This window comes from Cuculus canorus, chromosome 4 (assembly GCF_017976375.1).
Source record: "Cuculus canorus isolate bCucCan1 chromosome 4, bCucCan1.pri, whole genome shotgun sequence".
Lineage (NCBI taxonomy): Eukaryota > Metazoa > Chordata > Aves > Cuculiformes > Cuculidae > Cuculus > Cuculus canorus.
In genome coordinates this window covers 26,145,886-26,170,878 of record NC_071404.1, presented here as the reverse complement: position 1 = coordinate 26,170,878, position 24,993 = coordinate 26,145,886, and the positions used below count along the sequence as shown (strand labels likewise).

At 42.1% G+C, this 24,993-nt stretch overlaps 1 protein-coding gene across 10 annotated transcripts in view; it reads right to left on the bottom strand.

Moving 5' to 3' along the window:
- Positions 1 to 24,993, bottom strand: part of LIMCH1 (LIM and calponin homology domains 1) — a 187,036-nt gene that overhangs the window by 72,305 nt on the left and 89,738 nt on the right. For 9 of the 10 annotated variants that reach the window (XM_054066300.1, XM_054066297.1, XM_054066298.1 and 6 more), the window contains one exon: positions 2,458 to 2,564. In XM_054066300.1, coding sequence (XP_053922275.1) covers positions 2,458 to 2,564 — 107 coding nt within the window. Of the gene's footprint in view, positions 1 to 2,457; positions 2,565 to 7,516; positions 7,554 to 24,993 lie in introns of those variants that run through there. The other variant, XM_054066302.1, reaches the window with a different exon arrangement.

Below are 24,993 nucleotides of genomic sequence, written 5' to 3'. Positions count from 1 at the left end.
AGTACAGACTGTCCCCTGATTATTTATAATGGAAATGCCCTCTACTATAAGCCCGCTCCAGCACTAAAAGTTACCTGATAAAAACCAAAATATATGTACTTCAATCTGTGAGGATAAGAAAAGTCTAAATATACGCAATACTAAACCTAAGTATTTTTGATATTTTTGATAACATCTTTTTTAAGCCAAAATTTTATGCACCAATACTGACATACTAAAAAAAAAAAACAAACCAAAAAAACCCCAGTCCTATTTTTTTTCATTAATAGAATAGTGGAAAAGTCTTGTTTGAAATGTCAGTAAGAAATTCTTTATGGCATTAGCTCACAATATATATAAGCTGAATGTTCAAAAAAACTCAAACAGATCTAATGCATAGTTCAACTCACATCCATAAGAAAAAAAAAGGTTAAGAATGTCATTATCTTAGTCACGTACAATAATGTCATATTCAGCCCTTACTGCAAAACAAATAGCATTTTTACCACATTTAAAAAATTACCCAGTTAAAAAAATAACAAGTTTAAAAGTCCACAAAGAGGTAAAAAAAAATCACCTTCATGCTTCAGGAACTAGCTCGCAGAAGACAGTCTTGAACATATTTCTTTACAACAGTCATGGACTTGGCTTGCACACCTCAACTTAGCTACTCAGTGTGAACTTGGACAGTGCTAGGAAAACATTTGGCTCATTTCCATAGCTGGGGGTTGAAAATCCATGCCAGTGAGACATTTGACATCTATCTAGCATCATATTCAGCAGACAGCCAAGGCAGCACCACAGTGTTTATTAATCCGGGTTTAACTTGCTTACGTGCTGGACAGCTCTCCCTCCAACTCCACAGTAGTCCCAGACTCTCAACTTCTACCACTAAGGTACTCCACCATTCTCACCCCTTTTCTCTCTGGTTTTAAATGGAGATTAGGGTTTTATGTGGAGATTAGGGATTGTTTTGTGACTCTCTCTAGCCACCCATTGTCGGAAGAACCTCTTTCATTTCAATATTACCAGATTTGGAAGAAACACCTTACACAGCCCCCTCTTGCTGTTATGTGCAAGTTAAAAGAACTTCATATAAGAGCCAGAAACTTGGAAATGAGCAAAAAGTGGGAGACTATTCCTTATAATACAGGAAATGGCCAGTTCTGATTTTCGGAACCTTTGAGTTTTACCAGACAGTGCTTGAACACATGAAAACTCGCCCAGCTTCCACTGCCAGAAAGGGAAAAAAGTAGAATACCACCAATATTTAGTAAATTGTTTCCATATATTTTTCTAAAATTGATATCTGACCAGAGTTTCCATCAGTGATCTTTTTGGCCAAATGAAACCAGGTCTTTCAAACAACTCAGCAGTATTTGTTTCTCTGTAAAGCAATAACTTTTTAATATTACACAAAAGACCTGAAGATTTTAGGAAAACTTTCAAATAACACCAAATCTTGTCAATTATATGAAAGCGTGGGGAGCTCTTGCTTTTGGGGAGTGAGAAGCTTGATTGCCATTAATATAAACAAGAGAAAAATACAGTCTGACTGCTTCTGTTCCTCTAGTACATGATGACAGTCTTCCCTGAAAGGGAAAACAGTTCCTATTTAAGATCTCAGTCTATGATTAGATGGATTTAGATTCAAGCCTGCTCAGTGCGATCTCAGGTAAGTCTTTCAGTGCCAGTTTCACATCTGCATTTTAAATCACTTCGTGGGGTGAAACATTTAAAATACAAGCATTAGAGTCTAAGCAGCTAGTAGTTTTTGCAGTGAGGGATGTGCACGAAATGGCTAAAAAGCTGCCAATTAAAAGGAGATTTGTAAAAGATCGCTTCACACACACCCTCAACAGAAAATTATTTATTAGAAAGGATAACTTCTTATATGCATGTGGTAACTTGTGTGGCAGTAGGTATGTGACTTTGATGAAAAAATATCTGAACTGTGGCATTTCCAATCCACACAGTTCACACAGACATCCTCAGCCCAACTATGTCCCAGCCTATGGTTCTTGTTAGAAATAAACAAACCATGCTTGTGTCTGCACCTTTTGGAGTCTGAGGCCTATAAATGTCCTATAACGCATCTTCAAAACAGTTTAATCTGAAGTAACAGAGCTGTGATTTTTTTTTTTCCCCAGCCTACATAGTTTATTAGTCGGACAGACAAAAAAAGAATGTCATCAACTTAGACTCAGGGAAAACCCCAAGTCCCACAGAATCTCATTTCTTAACTAAAATAGTATTTTAAAAGGGCTGCGGTTGACATCTCTGGGAAAGACTGCAGTCATTAGAGAAAGCCTGTTGAAGGCAACAATGTATTCTTCCCAGCCCTGAATATTTCCCAAACCTCAGCTTCTTATTTGCTTTATACAAATGACAGTTCTACAGCTTTTTTGTTCATCCTTTAATATTCACTATTGCATCACAGGTTGTAACATGCTAATCACAAACTGCTGTTGTACTCACTTTATGGTTACTCTGTTTGACGTGTCCTGCAGGTCACCAGGATCAAAAAGCTGAGATTCTTTAAGTCCCAGCTCTTTGCAACCTCTTAAGAATAAGATTATATTATCCTGAAAAGAGAACAAAAGAAAAAAGCAAACATAAAGACCTTTTAACACCTCTTCACTGAAAAAAAACCCTACTGAACCAATCTCTCCCTAAGTAACAGATCATGAACAGTCACATCATTAGCTAAATGAAGAACCAAAGACATTTCTAGTCACAGAATTTAAGTCGTTAATATAGGTTTTGTTTCAAAATCAGAAAAATATTAAACTTTTCCTGTTTTTAAGATATGCAGCTGCAACAAGCTTGTTGACTTTTGTCTTTCCAAATCCAGACATTGATAACTTCTTTAACGGAAAAAGCCCTGCTAATTTCCCCACCTACTGCTATGGCTGCCAACACAACTTCAGCATGCTATGAGACAGAAAAGGCTGGATTTCTGAAGGGAGCAGGAAGAGTAGATATGAAACAGCCCACCACTGGAACACAGCAAGCAGTTTGTTCAGAAAACATTCTGCATGTCAATGCAAACAAGTCTGTTACTTCTAGTTAACACAACTGGTCTCCTGCCTCTCCAATCTTAACCAGCCAGAAGCCACTGGGAAGAGAGGTGGGTGCCTACTCCCTAAATAAAACGCTTGAAGCGACACTTTACATGACCACCCTCTATGAGAAGAAGCAACACCAACTTTGTATACACACATTCAGTATACACTTTATGCTTACACATATGCATATAAAGCACTCCTCTCCTATAGAACCAGTGAATCCTTCTCATACAGATAAATTTTGAAGGTCAGTGGAGAACAATTTTTTAGATATGTACATGGGTAGGACAGCACTGCAATGGTAGATGTGTGGACGAGAATGCAATGTACACCTTGATATTCTCTGAGGACTCTCATCTCAAGCCTCCTGCTGGAGGTAGGTGTCACATAAGGAGTTCAAGAGGAGCAAAACCACACATAGGGCAGAGATCTCCATTTCTATAAAACCTGGGAAGCAGAAGAGCCTGGGCAGCACTCAGCTGTTGCCCATCCTGCAGGATTCCTGAGCAGGGTTCTCCCCACATCTACTCCCAGGCTTTTGTTTAGGTGACACTGACACAGCTTGGCCAGAGCAGCCCCATTTGTTCTGTTGGGGTGCAGTGATCAGCATGCTAATCGCTGCAGCTCTCTGCATGCCAGCGCTCTTGCACACAAAGCTTGCTGTCACCAGCCACATTGCAAAAAAATACAGACTTGGAAATTCAGAGGAGTCCAAGTCTCTCTTTCTTCCCTGGCTGACACTTAACAGCTCTGGAGGAGAGCCAGGGGGAAGAAACAGCAGTCAAGAGAGCAGAGAGTCTATAACCCAGAGAGACAGCATCATTCACGACATGAAAAGATGCTTGTAAAATTCCCCATCTGGCTTACTACTTGCATTATAATTTTTCCAACTCCAACATGAATAACTCTTGTGTTTAGCCTTTGATGGAGGACAGTTCTGGTCACTTCCAAATGGTGGGTGGAATGATGTGTAAATCTAATAAAAATGCAAAAGCATTAAAAGAAAAGTTCCTAACAGTATTTCCTAACAAAAAACATACAGGACATACAGGAGAGAGCAATCTAATAGGTTTAGAAAACAAAGGAGGGGGAACTCTGTGAAATATAACTAATTGCACTCATCTTTCTGCCAGAAGTTCACATCCAAGTTAAGATAAGCAGTAACAAAAATATCAGCCATTTGGCAGCCATGTAGTTTGGGAACTCAGTTCTTCTGTTGATGAACAAATGCCTACTTCTCAAAAAAACAGTGTCACCACCCTATGCCTTGTTTGGTACATGCTTGTATTTTGATGGTCATCATAAGAATAATGTTTGCCAAACAGTCACTAGCACCGCCATCCAAACAATTCCTCAGAAAGCTGGTCTCCTATAAGGGCATAAATAACTATGCATGTCAACAAGATGCAATCAGTCATAATTGAAAGTTTTTGCTTCTGTTAACAATCTCATAGTTTTATTTTGCAATGGTCATAAAAAAGGCAATTTGTTTATTTCTAAGGATTAACAAAAAAAAAACAACAAAGAAATTGTTTCCAAGTGACAGTCAGGTAAGCCTGCCTCGGCTGCATATCCCTATCCAAAACGTACCTCACACTGTTGTTTTGTTATTCCTGGTTTGCTTCAGTACAGTTACACTTTGTATTTGTTAGTTCTATCAAGACACTGGAGAACATCACTCCTAAGGCACTAAAATGAGAAAGAAGCCTTATCACGAAGACCCAGCTCCCAGGAAAGCTTTCTCTCTGGATAATACACCTTCATTGACTAAGTCCCAGTTTCTTTAGTTATCAGAAAATTCTGTTTTATTTTTCTTGAGAGCAATTATAGTTCCATATCTGTTAGCTGTAATTCCACCTTGGTTTTAGCCACTTATTCTGAAGTGCCACTTCTTTGCTGCTGTTGAAGAAACTCAAAAAAAAACCAAACCCAAAAGACATTTACAAGCAGTAACATATATATAAAACATTCTTAACTTAATTAAGGGGCCGGAAACACACACTTAATGTACATGTCCAGCTCCTTATAATTTGACAGAATTAAATGGGTCACACAAATGGGTCACACTGCAGTGGCAAGGATTGTAGTACAGCCAGCTGCCATGCCTCAGTCAACAGAGTGGTATCTTTTGCAGCAGTCTCAGAAGACACATGATAGAAATTCAGTCCCCCTGGCAGCCCCTACAAGGCACTAACACACAATTTTCTCAATACATTAAATGGAGATGATATTGCCCTTCTCTGAGTAGTTACTTGCTGCTGTTGCAGAACTGGAGTAGATGGAAGGTGGGTCACTTGGTCAGCAGATCATTTCCTACAGCCCCAGATGACCTGCTACGGTCTCCTGCTTGCTCCTTCTGGTTTCAGTCCACATCACTATACTATCCAACATAATTTTCTAGTTTTGTTCTTGTACTCCCAGAGAAAGAGCGAGCTTACAGATTAGTTTGAATATATTCTGCAAATTTTACATCTATAAAATTTTATATCTAATCTATAGATATCTACAAAATTTTATCTATGTTTTCCCTATAGAACAACAGGCTGCTTACAGAAGACAAATACTTCAGTGTGGTGACAGAGAGGACATAAGCACAGGATACACTGGTAGGTTAAACCCTAACCCTGTTCTGCTTGCCTAAGCAGCGTCCTGACAGTTACTATTACATCAGCACTCTAAGCAATGTCATTTACTTGGAAGTATTACAAATGCAAAAGTCATTAATGTGAATGTTTTGTTCTGCTGAATTATAGAACAGGAAAATAACCAACATAAAAAACATTACAAACTGTCACACAAAGTCAGCCATGAATGAGCAAGAAGGGCCAAGGAGGAGCGGGGAAGGATGAACAGAAGCATGAGGCACCAACTCCCTGAGTCAGAAGGATGTATGGGAAAGAAAGGATTGTACAGTTGCTCCTGCTCTCACAACTGCATTTCAACACCATCACCTTTTCACAAGTCCCCTCTACAAAATCACTTTCCCAGGTCAACCACCTGCAGGCAATGCAGAGAGATGGGAGGACACAGAGGTTATATCTCCATAAAGGTTGAGGGAAGGAAAAAGAAATAATATACTGCTCCTTTGCAATAACTATTTACTGTTTTTAAAAGACTGATAATCTGTGTGTTATAAACACGAAAAAAATGTTCACTGTATAGCATTAGGTCATTTTCCTCACGCATGAAGTCGAGCACAAAATCCTGAACCTTGAAGAAAAACCCCACAGAACCTGGCAGTTGTGCAGGACAGACATCCTGGAAAGCCACTGCAAATTCACACAGTAGAAGTGCCAGCACACAAGATAGTTCAAGCTAGCGAAAACCAAATATTCATAGCAGGCAAATTCCCTCCATAGGATCTGCTGATCAGATGCAATGGCAAACAGCTTGAATTTGGCCCACTTCCATTCCTTTCATCTGCCACAATAGTATACAAAATATTCCCACTGTATCCATGCTGCAAATCAGACAAGCAGCTTATCACTGTGGAACCATCATTTATCAGATGTGCTACTGCACAGCCTGGATGAGATCTACAGACAAACTCAGGGAAAACAAAAGCAGGCCTGCGCAGAACCCTGAATAAAATGCCAAGTGCATGCCACTTCTGTAAGTTGGAGATATTATTAGTTACCAGTAGCACTGCGCTGTTTTGCAGGACAGCTGCAGACAAACAGGTGGCCTTTTTCATTTCTGGAATGCTGAAATTTTCCCTGTTCTATAATTAATTGGAAAATTTCTAAAAATACATTTATATATTTCCAAACCATTTTTCTGAGCAATTCCAATATAGCCTCTTAAGAGCCTTTTGTTTACTTCCAACACTTCTTCCCAACTCCCTAATTTTTCCATTTTATATGAATAATTAGTGGTGATAATTTATTTATATAAAAGCAATGGATCTGGACTGATTCACAAGCAGACGGAAAGGAAACACTTAAATATTCAGTTCAAGTCTACTAAGACAGAACTTTTATGAGAGAGGCTGGGAGCTTTTCTTATTTTCATATATATATATACACACCCCACACCATGTTTTACCATTTATCCAATATGCTTTGCTGTATGTTTTTTACTATTATACAACTATGCTTTAGTGTATATACAGTAAAACTACACCTTCACCTACTGTGCAGTTGTAGTTTAGTAAAACTACACTACACCTGTTTTCTGTGACAGATTCTGAATCAATGGATTTGTAATGAATAATTTCCAAATCAATAGATTAGGAATCAGTAATTTCAAATCAATAGATTCGGAAGAACTCGATCGTAGTCAGGACACATTCACTTAGAAATTGAGGATGCTTGGTCTCCAGAAGAGCGACACAACTGAAGGCAAGCTCCACCGGGGCAATAAGGCGGCACGAGATGCCTGCCCCCCAAAAGGATTCTGACTCGCCGTCGCCCAGTCAAACGTGGGGGAAAACAGAAGAAAGAGGACAAGGGAAGGAGAACAGCACTCACCAGCCCGTCAGCGCGACCCGAGCCTCGCCGTTCAGAGCGCGCTGCGCAGGAGCCGCGAGCCCCAACTCCGCCCCCGGAGGCGAAGGGCGAGCGCGGTCCCCCCGTGCGGTCCCCCCCGTGCGAGCAGCCGAGCGGGCGCTGGGGACGAGAGGCAGTGCAGGGAACGCAGACGGAGGCGACTGGGTTCGAACGGCAGGAGAAATGCAGGCTGGCGGGCGATGAAAGGGTCCCGCTCTCACGGCAGGGCTGCAGCCCGGCTTCCCGGGAGCACTAGCAGCCCAGAAATCCTGGCAAGCAGCACCTTTCAGGGGTCAGAAGATGGCCAAGACTGCCTTTGCAAAGGAAGCCAAGCCTTTTTCTGCTTTCTCTGAAAAAGATGTCTCTCCTCAAACAACAACCCCTTAACAAAAAAAGACCTTAAAAACACCGTGAAGAAAATGTGTCTGTTGGGAGCATATTGCAATGACACAAAACATGCCAGAAACCCCAAAGAGGGCTCTCGGCAGTCTTCAGATAATATCCCAGAAAGCCAGAAGATGTTCAGTACCAGACCCCAAAGATCTAACTGGAATTGCCAAATTCCTACCAAGGTTCTTAAATTCTTGCTACTCACAACCAGGCTTATTACTAAGTCAGAAAACTGCACGTGCCCAGATAATAGTTATCCTCCTCTGCTGCTATCCTCTAGCTGGGCAAAGGAGCAGACACGCTCCTCTTCTCTCTCCACAGAGCTGCTCTTAGCATTTTTGGCATCCAGCAAAACCTTCTAATAGATCCAATCATTAGTCTCATATAAAACACAAGCACATTTAATCTACATTAATAAACTGAAAATAAGCCACAACAAAAATATTCTCAAAATCACACCATGAGAGTTCATGGCGGAGGCTCTAAAATCTAAGCCATAAATAAATGAAATGTGTTAAGAAAATAAAATTGTGAGTACCCTTTCCTTCCAGATACCAAAAAGCACAACGTTTAAAATTAAAAGCTTGCAATTCTTAGAGAAAATCAGAAGTACAGCAGCACTACACAAGAAATTCTTTGACATTTTCCTACATCTATTCTTCACCATCAGATTAGTTGCTTTTTAAGGTCTTTGCCCTGTAACAAATTTCAACCACATATATAAGCTCCTTACATGATGCAGTGTATTACTAACATTTGTATGATGGTTGTAACTAAAACCCCCAAACAGGGATGGCCATATTGTGTGTAATGAAAGGCAAACGTGAGGAGCTCAGAATATAAAATGGCACTGCGGGTACTGGGCAGGTAGTGAAAATTTTATGCTGTGTACAGAATGGATGATATTTCTGCAAATTTTAAAAATCAGCTTAAAATCCCATCAGCACGGTATGATGAGGAAGGAGGGAATAGACACTGGGAACAGAAAGGAGAAGGATAACAGGGAAAGAGTGAAGAAAACAATGGGAGGGGACCATACAAAAGAACATGAGTGAGAGCAGCCTTCAACTCAAACAGGGAAAAGCAAACCACCGAGGGGTGGGAGGGGTGCACGCAGCATGAGCACAAGGCTGACACTATGACTTCACTAATTAAGTAGGTCCTGATATTTCTACTTGCTGCATCAGGTCATTATCCCTGAAGGCACAAATAAAACATTGAAACAAACAGGGGCTCAGTCAACATCCTTGTCTTTGGAGGAGAGGACAATCAGATGATGCACACTCCCTTGCTTTGCCAAACCCAAGATACAACCCCAGTAAGATGGCTTTGTTTACAGCAATGAAGAAAGAACACAGGCAGACAGGGAAAAAAGCCCAAAGCATTTCCAGGCTATTCACTGTCTCCCATGCTGATGAAATCAGATGTTGGCCAGATGTCAGATTTCACCCAATCTTGGAAACAGGGTACCTACTTGATGCCATATTCTATGGTAACAGAAATCCTATGGCAAGGGAAGAGGACATTTCCTTTCCATCCCCTCTCTGTAGCTTTTTTTGTGCCAGATGATAGCACTTGGCCTGTGAGGCTTGGGCTTCAGTTTCATGACTTCTTCCGTTATCCGCTTTTCACATTTTTTATTAATAAAGTTCACCAAGAGCAAGGTTAAAACACACAAAGTGAAGTGCACCCAGCACTCCAAGAAGCTACTAGGGATTCACCTTGCAAATCTGGAGTCAGATGGGTATAAACACAAGAACAACAGAGACACCACCAAAAAAGCAAAGCATGGTTCCTTCTGCTGTGATGGGAAGGACTATTATTCACCTTGCTCTGCCTTGTTGGTTGGACTATGAAGTGGGTCAGTACAGAACTTACTGCAGAGCAGGTGGGGAACGAGCTACAAAAACACAGACAAGAATCATAGAATAGTTTGGGTTGGAAGGGACCGTAAAGACCATCTAGTTCCAACCCCCCTGACAGGAGAAAGGACACCTCCCGCTAGATGAGGCTGCTCAAGGCCCCATCCAGCCTGGCCTTGAACTACTCCAGGGATGGGGCATCCACAACTTCCCTGGGCAACCTGGTCCAGTGTCTCACCACCCTCATTGTGAAGAATTTCTTCCTAATGTCTAATCTAAATCTTCCCCTTTCCAATTTAAAGAAATTCCCCCTCGTCCTATCACTATATACCCTTGTAAAAAGTCCCTCTCCGGCTTTCTTGTGGGCCCCCTTCAAGTACTGGAAGGTTGCTATAAGGTCTCCCTGGAGCCTTCTCTTCTCAAGGCAGAACAATCCCAACTCTCTCAGCCTGTCCTCATATGGGAGGTGCTCCAGCACTCTGACCATCCTCGTGACCCTCTTCTGGACCTGCTCCAAGAGTTCCATTTTTGGAAATGTTGGAACAATATTTTTCTTATGTTGGGGACTACAGAACTGGAACATGGTACTCCAGGTGAGGTCTCACAAATGCAGAGTACTGGGGTAGAATCACCTCCACAACCTGCTGGCCACACTTCTTTTGGTGCAGCCCAGGATACAGTTTGCCTTCTGGGCTGTGAGCGCACACTGCCAGCTCATGTTGAGCTTCTCATCAGTCAGCACCCTCAAGTCCTTCTCCGCAGGGCTGCTCTCAATCATGTTATCCCCCATCCTGCACTGAAACCATGGATTGCCTTGACCCTGGTGTAGGACCTTGCTCTTGGCCTTCTTGAACACCATGAGGTTCACACAGACCCACTTATCCAGCTTGTCCATGTCCCTCTGGATGACATCCAGTCCTTCTGGTGTGACAACTGCATCACTCAGTTTGGTGTCATCTGCAAACTTGCTGAAGGTGAACTTGATCTCACTGTCTGTATCATCAATGAAAATATTAAACAGCAGTGATCCCAGTAAGAACCCCTGAGGGAAAGAAACATCACAACAGCAATGTTCTCAGTGCAAACATATTGCTGAATAGCCAGCAGTGTGCCCAGGTGGCCAAGAAGGCCAATGGCATCTTGCCTTGTATCAGAAACAGTGTGACCAGCAGGTCCAGGGAGGTTATTCTCCCTCTGTACTTGTCACTGGTGAGACTGCACCTTGAGTACTGTGTTCAGTTCTGGGCTCCTCACCACAAAAAGGATGTTGAGGCTCTGGAGTGTGTCCAGAGAAGAGCAACGAAGCTGGTGGGGAGGTTGGAGAACAAGTCTTATGAGGAGCAGCTGAGAGAGCTGGGGTTGTTTAGCCTGGAGAAGAGAAGGCTGAGGGGAGACCTTATTGCTCTCTACAACTACCTGAAAGGAGGTTGTGGAGAGGGGGGAGCTGGCCTCTTCTCCCAAGTGACAGGGGACAGGACGAGGGGGAATGGCCTCAAGCTCCACCAGGGGAGGTTCAGGCTTGACATCGGAAAAAATTTTTCATGGCAAGGGTCATTGGGCACTGGAATAGGCTGCCCAGGGAGGTGGTCGAGTCACCTTCCCTGAAGGTGTTTAAGGGACGGGTGGACAAGGTGCTGAGGGACATGGTTTAGGGAGTGTTAGGAATGGTTGAACTCGATGGCCCAGTGGGTCCCTTCCAACCTAGTGATTCTATGATTCAAACAGAGCTCAGCATCTGTGGCATCTACCCCTTCTTACGCATCCTCCTGGCAATACTCGTGCTGTCAGTCTGAAGGAGGCAAAAAAAAGGCCACAAAGACAAAATGGACTTCTATTCACACTCACATTATGAGGAGTATAACTCATGCTGGGAGTATAACTGAGCTAAAAGCATAATCAACTAACCCTGCAACCACGGCTGGTGCCACAATGCTTTCCTCAGGACATCCCTCTTGGGGAAACAGGACACTCCCTGTTTCTCAGCACATGCCCGCGGCTGCTGCCCTCACAACTGAACTCTACAGCAAAACATAAAAATGGGCAAGAAATACACAACTAAGGAGAACAATGGCTGTTTTCTAAGTTTGGTTTATTTGTTTGTAATTATCAGGACATGATAAAGCCTCAAGGAAAGTACACAATATGACTACCAATTTAGGAGACCTCAAAACCAGCCATTTCAAACAAATTGCTTCAAGTAAAAAGAAAAAAATTACATAAACTTTAAATCTAGAGTTGTAAGTTAAGAAATATGACACCAGATATTGTGAAAACAAAACAAGTCTATAAATTACAGGATCCAAGCAATAGCACCACCAAAGAAACTAACCTGAACATTATATCTGGGAAAGTACAGTTTTCCAGTTTTCATTAGACACACTGTTCAAGTTTATCACCCCCCCCCTCAAAAAAAAAACCAAACAAAGGAAAAAAAGGAATTCATAAATGAATGAAGTTCAATTACCTCCTGATTGATATACACAAAAAGTACAGCCCTGAGGTGATACAAGGGAACACTGTAAGTAGCTTAAGCTCCAACACAAACAAGTCTTTTACAAGTTAGGTACCGCTATCAACTACAACCAAATACTGCTGAACAAACCTTTGCCTTTCCCCACTGCTGCAGAGGCAATTGTGTGCTAAGCCGTGGCACAACAGATGCTTCTCAAAAGCTATTTATACATGTGTTCCTGCTAATACATTGTACTACGGTGATAGTGAAGATTACCTATGCAACATAAATCTATGCGCTAATTTTTTCCCGTATTTCCCTTAATTATATTACCAAGGCCAATACAAGATACCACTTTTTTTTTTTTTTTCCCACACACCTCTACGTTCCTTTCTCTGCCTACAGATTCCAAGCTTCACAGGATCACTTTGATCATATCTGATACCTTAGGACGCTGTTATCCAATGCCTGCTTTCTATATTTTGACTTGACTGTTGTGAAAATAACCTGCTTTTCCAGGAAGAGCAGTGTTGACTATTCCAGGGAACCAGCTGCAGGGAACCATCAGATGCAACTTGCCGCAGGACCTTTGGGATGGAGTGGGGCTAGTAGAGAAAGAAAATTAGGAAAATCCTGTGTATTATGAGCCTGACCACCTGAAAAGGTGGTCTGAGGTCATTAATTACCTGGCCAGCATAATCTGTTATGAACCAATATAGGTAACTTAAAGCATAATCAATGCACCTTCGTAAACATTTGGAAATTAATATCTGAAAAACTACTACAGTGATCACTACAGACTGTTTCTAGTTTTTCTCTCTCACTACTTCAAAAGCGGATGGCAAGAACAAAAAAAAGTAATTAAAAATGAGCAATAGTGAGATTTACATCCGATGCTTTTTTGATATTCGAGAACCTAATTAGTCATAGACAAAAAGCTGTATTGGAGTTATAGCCTCAGTTCTTATTTTCCCCAGACCATTTACCAGTTGCCTTCCTAAAGAGACACTTGATTTCAGTCAAGGTAAATAATCCCAGAAAATAAAGGTTTTTTATGAAAATATGTGCACAATGAATCTTATTTGAAAAGTTTTGCTGCACCAGCTGTATTGACCCAGCCAAGCACAGAAGTTAAACATCCAAGGCCAGAAAACAGCTAAAATTTTGTATAATGTATTTTTAGGGTTTCAAACTGCTAACATAGAAAAATTAAAACAAATTTGACATCATACCTCTGAAAATGAATGTATGAGCACTGCCTGGCAGACTCATTACACTTCTTTGAATTGCAACAGCTGCTATTATAACATGACTTTACTTTCTTGCCTCTTGCTCATACATGGCATGTTCACTTTTGCCTAGTATCTATCTTCCATTTAAAGCCAACAAAGAGTAACAGTTGGCCAATACTCAGACTTCTCTCAGCAAAGATGGCAATCTGCTACACAGAGATCAGGATACTACGCAGTCGGAGCTGTTGGAGGGCCTCTGCGTCCTAATGTCCAAGTACAGCTGCTGTAGGTGGGCCTCAAAAGATGCAAGAAAGCTGTCTGTGGGGAGCAGGGGCCTGGCAGTAGCTGTTAAAATCAAACCAAACCTCTGCTCTCCAAGGTAAACAGCAAAATAGTGAAACCACCAAGGACGACTCATTCCTGCTCAGTTCACAACCTCTGCAAAAAAAGCAACAAATTCCATTTCTCCTTTCAAATTAAACATCTACTCTTTATTGCCAAGGAATATGTTTTAATAATCTGTGGTGTTCAAGGTCTGATAAACATCAGCAATGCCTTTGCTGCTGTTACATGATACCTTGCATACATTTTTCCCCCACTCATAGCTTCACATTTTCGTGCCAACATTACATAAAATGTACTGGACTTTAATGTACAGGTTGGGGTTTCCTTGAGCACACGTCTAAAATAAGCTGTTCAAGTCCAAAAAACCACTGTTTTTTTAAATTGGCTTTTTGTACTGAGTGAAGTTCCAGCACATTCCAGTTGGAAAACCTACATTATTGTTTTTACTTCCAATAAGAAAATAAATAGACAGCTTTCACATTTAGATGTCTAGAATTATTTCAGAGAAGAAAGGAAGGGGAAGAAAATAAATGACTTCCAATTTACTCCAAGTGCATTTTACAGACAACCAAAATATCTGTGCAAAAAGATGCCCATTCTTAACTTTGAGCTTATATAGTATAACTGCCTAAAGTTATTAAATACCACAACACATAACCCATGTATCGGTTGTTTCTTTCTCAGATTTGAAAACATACATTTGGTGTCTAGGTAGCATGGCCATAACTGTCAGTCATCTTGAATGTCTCCAGTTTGGGATGTTTCTTCATAGTAAATATTCAAGGCAAGACTAGGTACCCAATAGTTTGGCAGCAATTTCTTTTCAGTCCCTTTTCAACCATCAAGAAAGCATGCCCCAGATATAATTCAAGAACTGGTACAACTACTCATGAAGCTGTGGTAGCTGCAAACTTGGATGGACAGTACAGAATAGCCACCTTAAATTATCACTCTTGATTAAGTCGTCAGAGGTCATTCAAATATGCCTGTGAAAGACTGTTTGGAAAGTACGATTCATGGATTATGTCTGGATGCTGTAATTGTTTTCAGTCGTGAAGCCTAAGCTTCTGGAAGGAATAAAAAGTAGTACAATAATATTATGTATTTAAGAAGCAGAATTTCCTCATGTTTATGTGCATAAAATAAATAATTAAAACAAGAAAAGAAAGGAACTCTTCTTTAATACAAGGTATTCCCATTGCAAGGCTTTCTCCCAGCTTTTTTTACAATGTCTTGGTTCTGGTTCCTCTGGCCAGCAAAGTATAAGACAGAAAAGGATCTGTCCTACAGGACAGATATTCCTGTTCTCTGTTTAGTGAGAACACACTAGAGGTGTACTTGAGGCATACTTCTGCTATATCCTCTTTCCCCCTAGGAACGCACAGAGTAACAAGGCTAGGAAGATGAACCCATGCATCACAGCAAGTCAGGAACTAGAACTAAGAGGTGGAGATGACAGAAACAGCTTGTCATATTTGTTGGTGGATAGAAAAGAAAGGTAAACAAATCAGCTTTCACTGATAATTTATCCCTAAAATTTCAGTTTATACCCTACCTTCTTTCTTAATCAGACTTGAGATCACTTTTTGTTTGTAGAAGAAAACAGCAAAACCATGCTTATAATTCAGCTTGACTGGGTATAACCAGTGGCTCAGAACAGTCACAAATAAGGCTAGCAGACACGTTCATGCACCCTCACACAACAAGCTTCCAACTCCTCGCTGGCGACTTCCGAAAACCTTCGCAATTTAAAGCCACATTATACAGATCGAAGTAAAACTTAGATGATAGATTGTACAAAGGAAAAGGGTAAATTTGAAGCAAATGTGATTTATTTTTCCTTTCCTCAGAGGGACTCAGAGTTCAGCTGGTTGATATAGAGGGGTGTATCTAGACAGCAGAACCAGTGGGGTCCAGTAACATTATTAGGCCAGGCTTCACAGGCCATGAAAGCAGCTGTACTAGCTCTACAGCCAACAAGAAGCCGCCAGCAATCTAGCTGATTTAAAGCACTGCAGAGCCCCAGCTCCCAGCCAGCTCGTGTCTCCAAACAACTCCTGCAGATGCAGATTTCTGGAGAACGCCAACATTACACATGGCTAGCCAAAATCAGCTCAAGGCCAGCAGGACTTACTGGCTTTGGCAAGCATCTCTATACTGCCCTTCCAAGCAACTAAGGAATATTCATCAAACACAGTACTGCCTTATCCAAATGCATGGACCCAGCTGAGGCTCAGCACTGTGCTGAAACTAATCAACCCTTAAATCTGGGACCCTACTACAGAGCCACCAGGGGTTTACATGGTCAGATACAGGGGCTACGGAGCTATGCAGCCACCTTATGTGATGCGGTAACAGTGCCCAACTGCAGCACAGGGAGCACAGCCACCCGGGAGGTACCAGACACCACACACATGTGCTCTCTGTACTTGTGTGTGTACTTGTGTAAGCCAGCTTGTAGCTGCACAGGGCTTCAGTGTGCCCTAGGCCCTGTGACAGACTGCAGAGAGCGTGGACAGTCAGCCAGCACACGATCAGCACCCGGTTTCTGGGGCTTTTTGGCTATCTGGAAATCCCAAAGTGTGCTCTGCTGCACTGCTAAGCTGATCTTATGCCTTTGCACCACTCGCCCCTAAACAAGAAGAAGTGTGATATGGAAAGGTGCTGGAGTCAAGCAGCTGTCTTGCGAACACTGTCCCATGGCTGTGCCAAGCCATGGTGATAGATGCTGCTGCCAAACCCAAGCGAGCTGTTCACTTGAGTTGCCAAAATCCACAACACAGGAGTTATCCAAGGTTTTCCATTCACTGGCATACCCCAGACTCCACCTTCCATTATCCTACAGTTGACTGGTTTTCCTCTTATTTACTTCCATCTGCTTCCTCACCTCAGTCTGGCACTTTTATTCCTCCAACAGGTAAAGTTATAAGGGACAAGAATATTTGCATACTATTATACAAAGAGAATAAATCATACTGGAATCTGTGATGGAGAATACTGACCACAATCTTTTCAGTTCTTGGTCTGCCATTTGCTTCCATAATAGTTTGTATGCAGGTTTTAAGTGCTGGATTTCTAATATCGCTTATAAAAATCAGCCAATAAAAATAGAATCAGCAAGGTGAATTTCTCTTGGGAAGATAAACTATCTGCAGGGATTTTTGATGCAAGTACTACAAGAACATCAAAAACTCACATTTCCTAAAAAAAAAAATGTAAAGACTGGAATCCAAGGAGTTTCAGTCCTCTAAGATCATATTTTATAAAGTAAATTTTAATCAGGATTGGGTGGCTCAAGAGATTGAGTAATAGTATTTAAAAAAGCAAGTGATTAATCTCTGATCAACTAGAGGGTAAGGACTAAAGAGCATTTAAGGCCTCAAACACCCCTGGGAACTAGCCAACTTAGTCTAATGCTGTGGGTGCTGAGTCTAAGCAGATTTTGGATTTTGCATTTTCTCACGCACAGTCCTCAAGCTTATGAGTAGCCTCCTCTAAATTTCACTAGAACGACTCCATTACCCTCCCCAAAATTCTAAATTATAGCTATGCCTACATAGAGCCAACAGCAGTTAGATCCCAGGTTTGCTGATAACACTGTGCTGACAAATAACTTGTTTCACCATTTCCTTTCTAACTGCATCTATGTGTTGCTTCTTAATTACAAAATTCTAAAGGCAGAGACTCATAGCAGTAAGCTTGCTACTTACTTTACAGGAAAACAGATTTTGATTATTGGTGACTGCCTCATTCAAGGATCTGAGATGCTCAGAAACAGGCCAGGCATATCTGAAGAAACAGCTCCTAAACTCCTGTCAGACTAATCATAATATTGGATTGACTTTTGCTCTTTTGGTTGTTTAAGACAGAATGAAAAAGCCAGTAACAACTGGTAAGATATTGCTGAAGATGAAGTACTGCCCATTCTAATACAACTCTGCTAATACTTTGCTTACTCAAATTTTCGTTTGACTGCAACACTTCTCCAACAGGATGTCATTATCTTGCTTCTTCCTTATCTAAAATTCTGGTCTATTGACATATGAGATTCCACCCAGACATGTTCAGCACTGTAAAAATAAATGCAAGTGTGCACACTAAGAAGGAACATCAAGCTAGCCTGCCTCTGTTTCTCAAAAAAGCCCAGAACAAAACCAAACCCTGCCTCCTATGACAAACTTTATGTCAATGTTTCTTTTTCACATGACTGTTTCTAAACACTGACTTTAGTAACGAATTTTATATGTTCTTCTGGTACACAACAGTTATTTATTTATTTATTTATTTACTTACCTCTCTTTGGGTCTTTATAGGCTTTTATAAAGATTCTGACAGTGCTCTCTGGGGACCACTCATTTGGTTTACCAGTTTGCAACTAGTTTTACCAATGATTGACATAATTCCTGCATTTTTTCCCAATTAATTTTTTGAAATATCAAAATATACATTCTGACTGAATATATTATGAATATACATTCTGATGAGGTGGCTCTGTACATTGGAGAGGGTTTTGATTGTATAGAGCTCAACAGTTGTGACAATAACGTTGAGTGCTTATGGGTAAGGATGAGGGAGAAGGCCAACAAGGCAGATATCCTGCTGAGAGTTTGTTATAGACCACCCAACCAGGATGAAGAGGTAGATGAAGCATTCTACAAGTGGCTAGCAGAAGTCTCACAATTGCTAGACCCAGGGAACTTCAACTTACCGGATGTCTGCTGGAAACACAACACAGCAGAGAGGAAACAGTCTAGGAGGCTTCTGGAGTGTGTGAAAGACGACTTCCTGACACAGCCAGTAAAGCGAGCCAAACAGGGGAGGTGCCTTGCTTGACCTGCTGTTTATAAACAGAGAAGGACCTGTGGGAGATATGGGGGTCAGAGGCCATCTTGGGCTTAGTGACCATGAAATGATAGGGTTCTCGATTCTTGGTGAAGTAAGGGAAGGGAGGTCAACAAAACTACTGCCATGAACTTTCAGAGGGCAGACTTTGGCCTGTTCAGAACACTAGTTGAGAGAGTCTCTTGGGAGACTGTCCAACAGCAAAAAGGTCCAGGAAGCCTGGACATTCTACAAGAAGGAAGTCTTAAAGGCACCAAAGCAGGCTGTCCCAATGCACCATAAGATGAACTGGTGGGGAAGGTGATTGGCCTGGCTGAATAGGGAGCTTTTGCTGGGACTGAAGAAAAAAATGAGCTTTTACCATTTTTGGAAGAAGAACTCGAGAAGAGTACAGGAATCTTGTTAGGTCATGCAGAAAGAAAATCAGAAAGGCAAAAGCCCAGCTAGAACTCAACGTGGCCATTGTTGTAAGACATAATAAAAAAAACATTTTTACAAATACATTAACAACAAAAAGAGAGCCAAGAGTCTCCATGCTTTAGTGGATGTGGAAGGAAACATTGCCACCAAGGACGAGGAAAGGGCTGAGGTACTTAATACCTTCTTTACCTCATAACTTTAATAAAAGTTATCCCTAGAGTATACAGCTCCCTAAACTGGAAGATGGGGACAGAGAGCAGAATAACCTCCCCATAATCCAGCAAGAAGCAGTTAACAACCTGCTACACAACCTGGACACTCACAAGTCTATGGGGCCAGATGGGATCCACCTGAAAGTACCGAGGAAGCTGGCAGAGGAGCTTGCCAAACCACTATCCATTATTTACCAGCAGTTCTAGTTAACAGGGGAGGTCCCAGATGACTGGAGGCTTGCCAATGTGACACATATCTACAAAGAAGGGCTGGAAAGAAGATCCAGGGAACTACAGCCTGTCAGCCTAATCTCGGTAATGGGAAATATTATGGAGTGGTTCACCTTAAGTACACTGACTAGGCATGTGAAGGACAACCAGGGGGTTAGGCCCAGAAAGCATGGGTTCATGAAAGGTAGGTCCTGCTTAACCAACCTCATCTCCTACTATGACCAGGTGACCCACCTAGTGGATGAGGGTAAGTCTGTGGATGTTATTTACCCAGACTTTAGTAAAGCCTTTGACACTGCTTCCCACAGCATGCTCCCAGAGAAGCTAGTGGGTCATAGCTTAGACAGATGTTCACTGGGTAAAAAAGTGGCCGAGCCCAGAGAGTTGTGGTGAACAGAGCTAAACCACATTGGTGGCCAGTCACAAGTTGTGTTCCCCAGGGCTTGGTATTGGGGACAGTCTTGTTTAATATCTTTATCAATGATCTGATGTTGATATGATTGAGGGTAGGAATGCACTACAGAGAGACCTGGATGGGCTGGATCGATGGACCAAGGTCAGTTGTATGGGGTTTAACAAGGCCAAGTGACAGGTGCTGCACTCGGGCCAAAACAACCACACAATGCAATGCTACAGGCTTGGGGAAGAGTGGCTGGAAAGCTGCCTGGCAGAAAAGGAGCTGGGACTGTTCATCTACATCTAGCTGAACATGAGTCAGCAGTGTGCCCAGTTGGCCAAGAAGGCCAACAGCATCCTGGCTTGTACCAGAAATGGTGTGGCCAGCAGGAGTAGGAGAGTGATTGTTCCCCTGTACTCGGCACTGGTGAGGCTGCACCCTGAATACTGTGTTCAGTTCTGGGCCCCTCAGTACAGGAGGGGCACTGAGGTGCTGGAGCATTGAGTATCCATAGAAGGGCAACAAAGCTGGTGAAGGGTTTGGAGCGCAAGTTTTATAAGGAGCAGCTGTGGGAACTGGAGCTGAGAAAGAGGCTGAGGGGAGACCTTATCACTCTCTACAACCTCTGTAGTGAGGCAGGTGTTGGTGTCTTCTCTCAAGTAACTAGCAATAGGATGAGAGGAAGTGGCCTGAAAGTTGCATCAGGGGAGGTCTGGACTGGATTTTAGTAAAAAATTCCTAGCTGAAAGAGCAGTGAAGCATTGGGACAGGTTGCCCAGGGAAGTGGTGGAGTCACCATCCCTGGAGGTGTTCAAAAAAACATGTAGACATGGCACTTTTGGGACATGATTTAGTAGGCATGATGGCACTGGGCTGATGGTTGGACTTGATGATCTTAAGAGATCTTTTCCAACCTTTATGATTCTATGATTACGTCCAACAGGTAGCATAAAGCCCATAGTAGTTGTTGTTTTTTTTTTTAAATTTGCTTGTATATTCTTCGAAAATTAACAGCACAGCAAAATACCGCATTTGTCTGATGCGTGAGGCGCTCTGAGGACATTTCAAGTTATGCTTTTCAAGCAATTGTCATGATTTAGGAAGCAACTACTGTCTGACCTCTTTAGGGGTAATGGGAGAAACTTAATGAAAGAAAACATCTGAGAATCGTATGAAAAGAAATGGGTTTTTTTCCTACTTCTGCATATGTCAAGTATAGAATCATAGAATCACCAGGTTGGAAAGGACCCACTGGATCATCGAGTCCAACCATTCCTAACACTCCCTTAAACCATGTCCCTAAGTACTTCATCCACCCGTTCCTTAAACACCCCCAGGGAAGGTGACACCTCCCTGGGCAGCCTCTGCCAGTGCCCGATGACTCTTTCCGTGAAGAATTTTTTTCTGATATCCAGCCTGAACCTCCCCTGTCGGAGCTTCAGGCCATTCCCCCTTGTCCTGTCCTCTGTCACTTGGGAGAAGAGGCCAGCTCCCTCCTCTCCACAACCTCCTTTCAGGTAGTTGTAGAGAGTAATAGTAAAAGCCTATAAGTTACTTTTTCTAGCTTAGAAGTTGAGGCATTTTATTAGCCTCTGTTACTGACCTGTACAGACAGTTTTCTGGCACAATTTTCATGACTTGTTTACAGTATCACCTCAGTTATCCAGAACTCCTTGTTATCCCAACAAAGGTCAAATTCCTGACATGTATTAATTACACTGAAAATTGCCCTGGATTACCTGAAACCTCAAATAACTGAACCTATTCACCATCCTGCCTTTTAAATAACAGAGGACATACTGTATAGTGGTGCTAATACTTTGTGGCTGATCCTTGTAACACCAGAAATTAATATATAAACGTCACACTTGTTATCTAGTAGGCTTGTCAGATTTGGACTGAAAACCAGGCTGAAGAGGGAGAGAGTGTTTATATAGCATGGTCCTACTCACTGCTGTGGGCTATGGGGCAGGAGGAGATAGGAGGTAGGAAGGACAGGAAGGTTAAAACAAAAAAAACACTGACCAGCACTCCTGATCCATGCACTGCTGGCCAAGGAAACAGAGCTGCTTCACAGTTCAGCCATTCCTAGTTGACCCTGGATCCCATCATAGTCAGCAAAAGACTCACTGCTGCCTGCATGGCTAAGTATACATTCCTCTGACACTTCAGCTTTTAAAGTTGTGGCTACTGGGCTCCATTTCCTTCCTTCTCGCTGAAGGTGCTCACCAAGCAGCTTCACAGGAAGCTCTATAACTGCATGACATGAGCTTGAATGTGAAGATGACAATGCAAAGACCCACCAGCAACTCATGCATTCAGCCAACACCAGGCATTAGCTCTAAGATCTCTAATGCTGTTGCTAGGCAGGAGCGGTGAAGTGAGGACTGGTTTTGGAAAAAACATCGAGCCTTCTTCCAACCAAACTAGAAACAGTATTCAAAGGACAACAGTGACAAGGCAGCTTTTGTTAAGAGAAGGTATTAGAAACATCCAGGAATGCTTGGAAACACCCATGGGATTTGTTGGCTTTACAGCACCCCACCAATCAAACAGTTATAAAAGGCAAGAAGCATGAGTACTGGCAGCCCAGGCTATCAGTTTAAGGCCTGAAGCTTGTTGCCCCACAACAGGTGCAAGGGTGAGATCCACATCTGGTACTCAGTGCCTCCCAACACAAGAGTATGACTTTGCAACACACCAAGTCGAGTAACATCTCTCTGGCTGTTGCAGTAAAAGGAGGGCAAGTAGTACCTACCTTGCCACTAATAAGGAGAATAAAGAGGAAGGGGAAAGGCATAATGTTTACCATCAGCCTTATGGGGAAACACAAGCTGGATTCTAAATTGTGCATGAGAACTATTACAAATCAAAGAGAAAAGCCAACATGATGAAGAAGCATACAGAATGGACTGAAAAAAGCTGAGTTGAACTCACTATGCAATTAGATGCATGCACACATTTAGCAAGTTCAATACTCTCCCTTTATTGGAAAGTCTGAAAAGAGAACTCCCTTTCACACATTGCACAGCAATAAATCAGTGCACACTATTGCCCCGAACAGAAGCAGACATCACCATTTAAGTAACAGTGCTTTGCGCATGATGATAAGGCAAAAGCAAACAAAGACATGGCAATAGCAAGGACGTTAACGGGACACCACTTCAAATAGCTGAGATTGCCTCTGTACTGCAATATTAATTTTCTAGACCATTAGTTATATTGCTTGTCCTAAAATGAATGTGTAATTCTCCTACTAAGTTGTGAGACAGATTTTTCCACACAGTATCACAAGGCTATTCAGCTTTCAAAAGGTTAATGGTTAATGGCTTTGATGTCTTTCAGTCAGATCGTTCAGCCTACCATCACATTTTTGCACAAGCAATTAACTAAGCTGCTTCCTCTGCAGCATTAATTTTAACAGGTTTACAATAGTATCATTAGACCTCTGGACGTTCAAGAGGAAGTGCATTACAATTGGAAAGTACCAAGCAGGAAGCGAGTGGCTTTAATCCAGGAGCACTGAGGAATGCAGAAGGCAAGGAACTACAGTGTCAGATATTTCAGCCTCTGTGAACTCTTGATCACAGCACTGGACAGCAAAATTTTAGTCGGCTCTGAAACCAAAGAAATCAGTGCACCAGATTCTTTAAAGTGTTAGTTTTCTACTAGTTTGCCTTTTTGCTTGCTTGCATTAAGCCAGGGAAACAAGTGCAATGTGATCTTTGGAGTAAAGACATGTTCCATCATCTGCATTCAGCACGTACACTCCTGTGAGGGACATGCACATCATCTGACAGAAATCCATTTACAGTGCCCAGAAAGGTTTCCAGCATAGAAACAGTATGAACAGTTGCTAGCAGACATAAACTGCAACAGACTTCAGCAAGTTGATTTGCAGCCAGGAAGGGGATTAGAGACAGCATTCTTCTGCCACCATCTTCAGCTTAAGGGCCAGGCTTGCAACAGAATGTTGCTAACTCATGCTTGCATCCTTTTCACAAGAGGAGAAGATAATAGGAACTTGAGCCTCTTGGCCCATTCTGAGGTGGCAGATCTGTCAGTCTGACTACACTATGGAAACTTTTGTTCCAGCATGCCTCCTGGGAACTAGTCAGGTTTAAAGCTCTTTGGAAGAAAACCTTCCCTTTCACATCTCCAGTGCTACTGTTATCTGGTTATCAATATTCTCCAAAACGTATCACTTAGATTTTATGTGAAACAATACCCACCTCTTGGATGCTGTGAGAATGCAGGGTAGCAGCAAATGCAGCAAATATTCTTCCTCCAGTCAACCCTATTTACACTCAACATTAGCTTTCACTGTCAAATACTGGCAATCTTACTGTTCCCTGCAGCAGTAGCTACATGTCACTGAAAGAGACAGTTGAGGATCAGAGATGGTATTTATAACACAGACCTACAGTCTCCAGCCTATGAGTGGCTTTCCAGAATTAGGGAGTGAGAGTACTACTAAGTATAGTTTTAAACACAGACAACCTTTAAACTGGGGACTTCAGGATAAGACTTTCCCAGGTCTCCGTGTCCTTTGATTTTGGCCAATAACTTAAGAATTACATCTAAGTTAAAGCCCACTAGGTGCAGCTTCACAGCTACTTTAAACTGACTGAATGACACCTCCTTCCCCAGTATAGTGAGCCTCTTCCTTCCCTCCTGGTCCATGGAGTTACGTGTTATAAGATGAAGGAGAAAAATATTTTTCATCTGGATCAGTTGCCCACTCCATCTGGTGGGCCGTTTCTGGCATGGTAGAAGGTGTAGGAAAGTCAAATTTAGAAGAGCTGAAAGCAACCATAGCCTCAAGTTTAGATTTTCTTGTTAAGGACAAAAGCAGAAAATACAGCTGACACTTCTTTCAGCCTGAAGACAGGGACAGCTCACCACGCATGCTTACATACAGTACACCAACTCAATGCTTCTTTTTATAACCTCCTTGACAAACTAATCAGTTCTGCAACAGAAGCCATCTAAAGATTGCAAGTGTCTGGATAGAACTCCAACAGTGCTGCATTCATCATAGGGCACAGGCAACACATTCACATACTCAGGGCATCC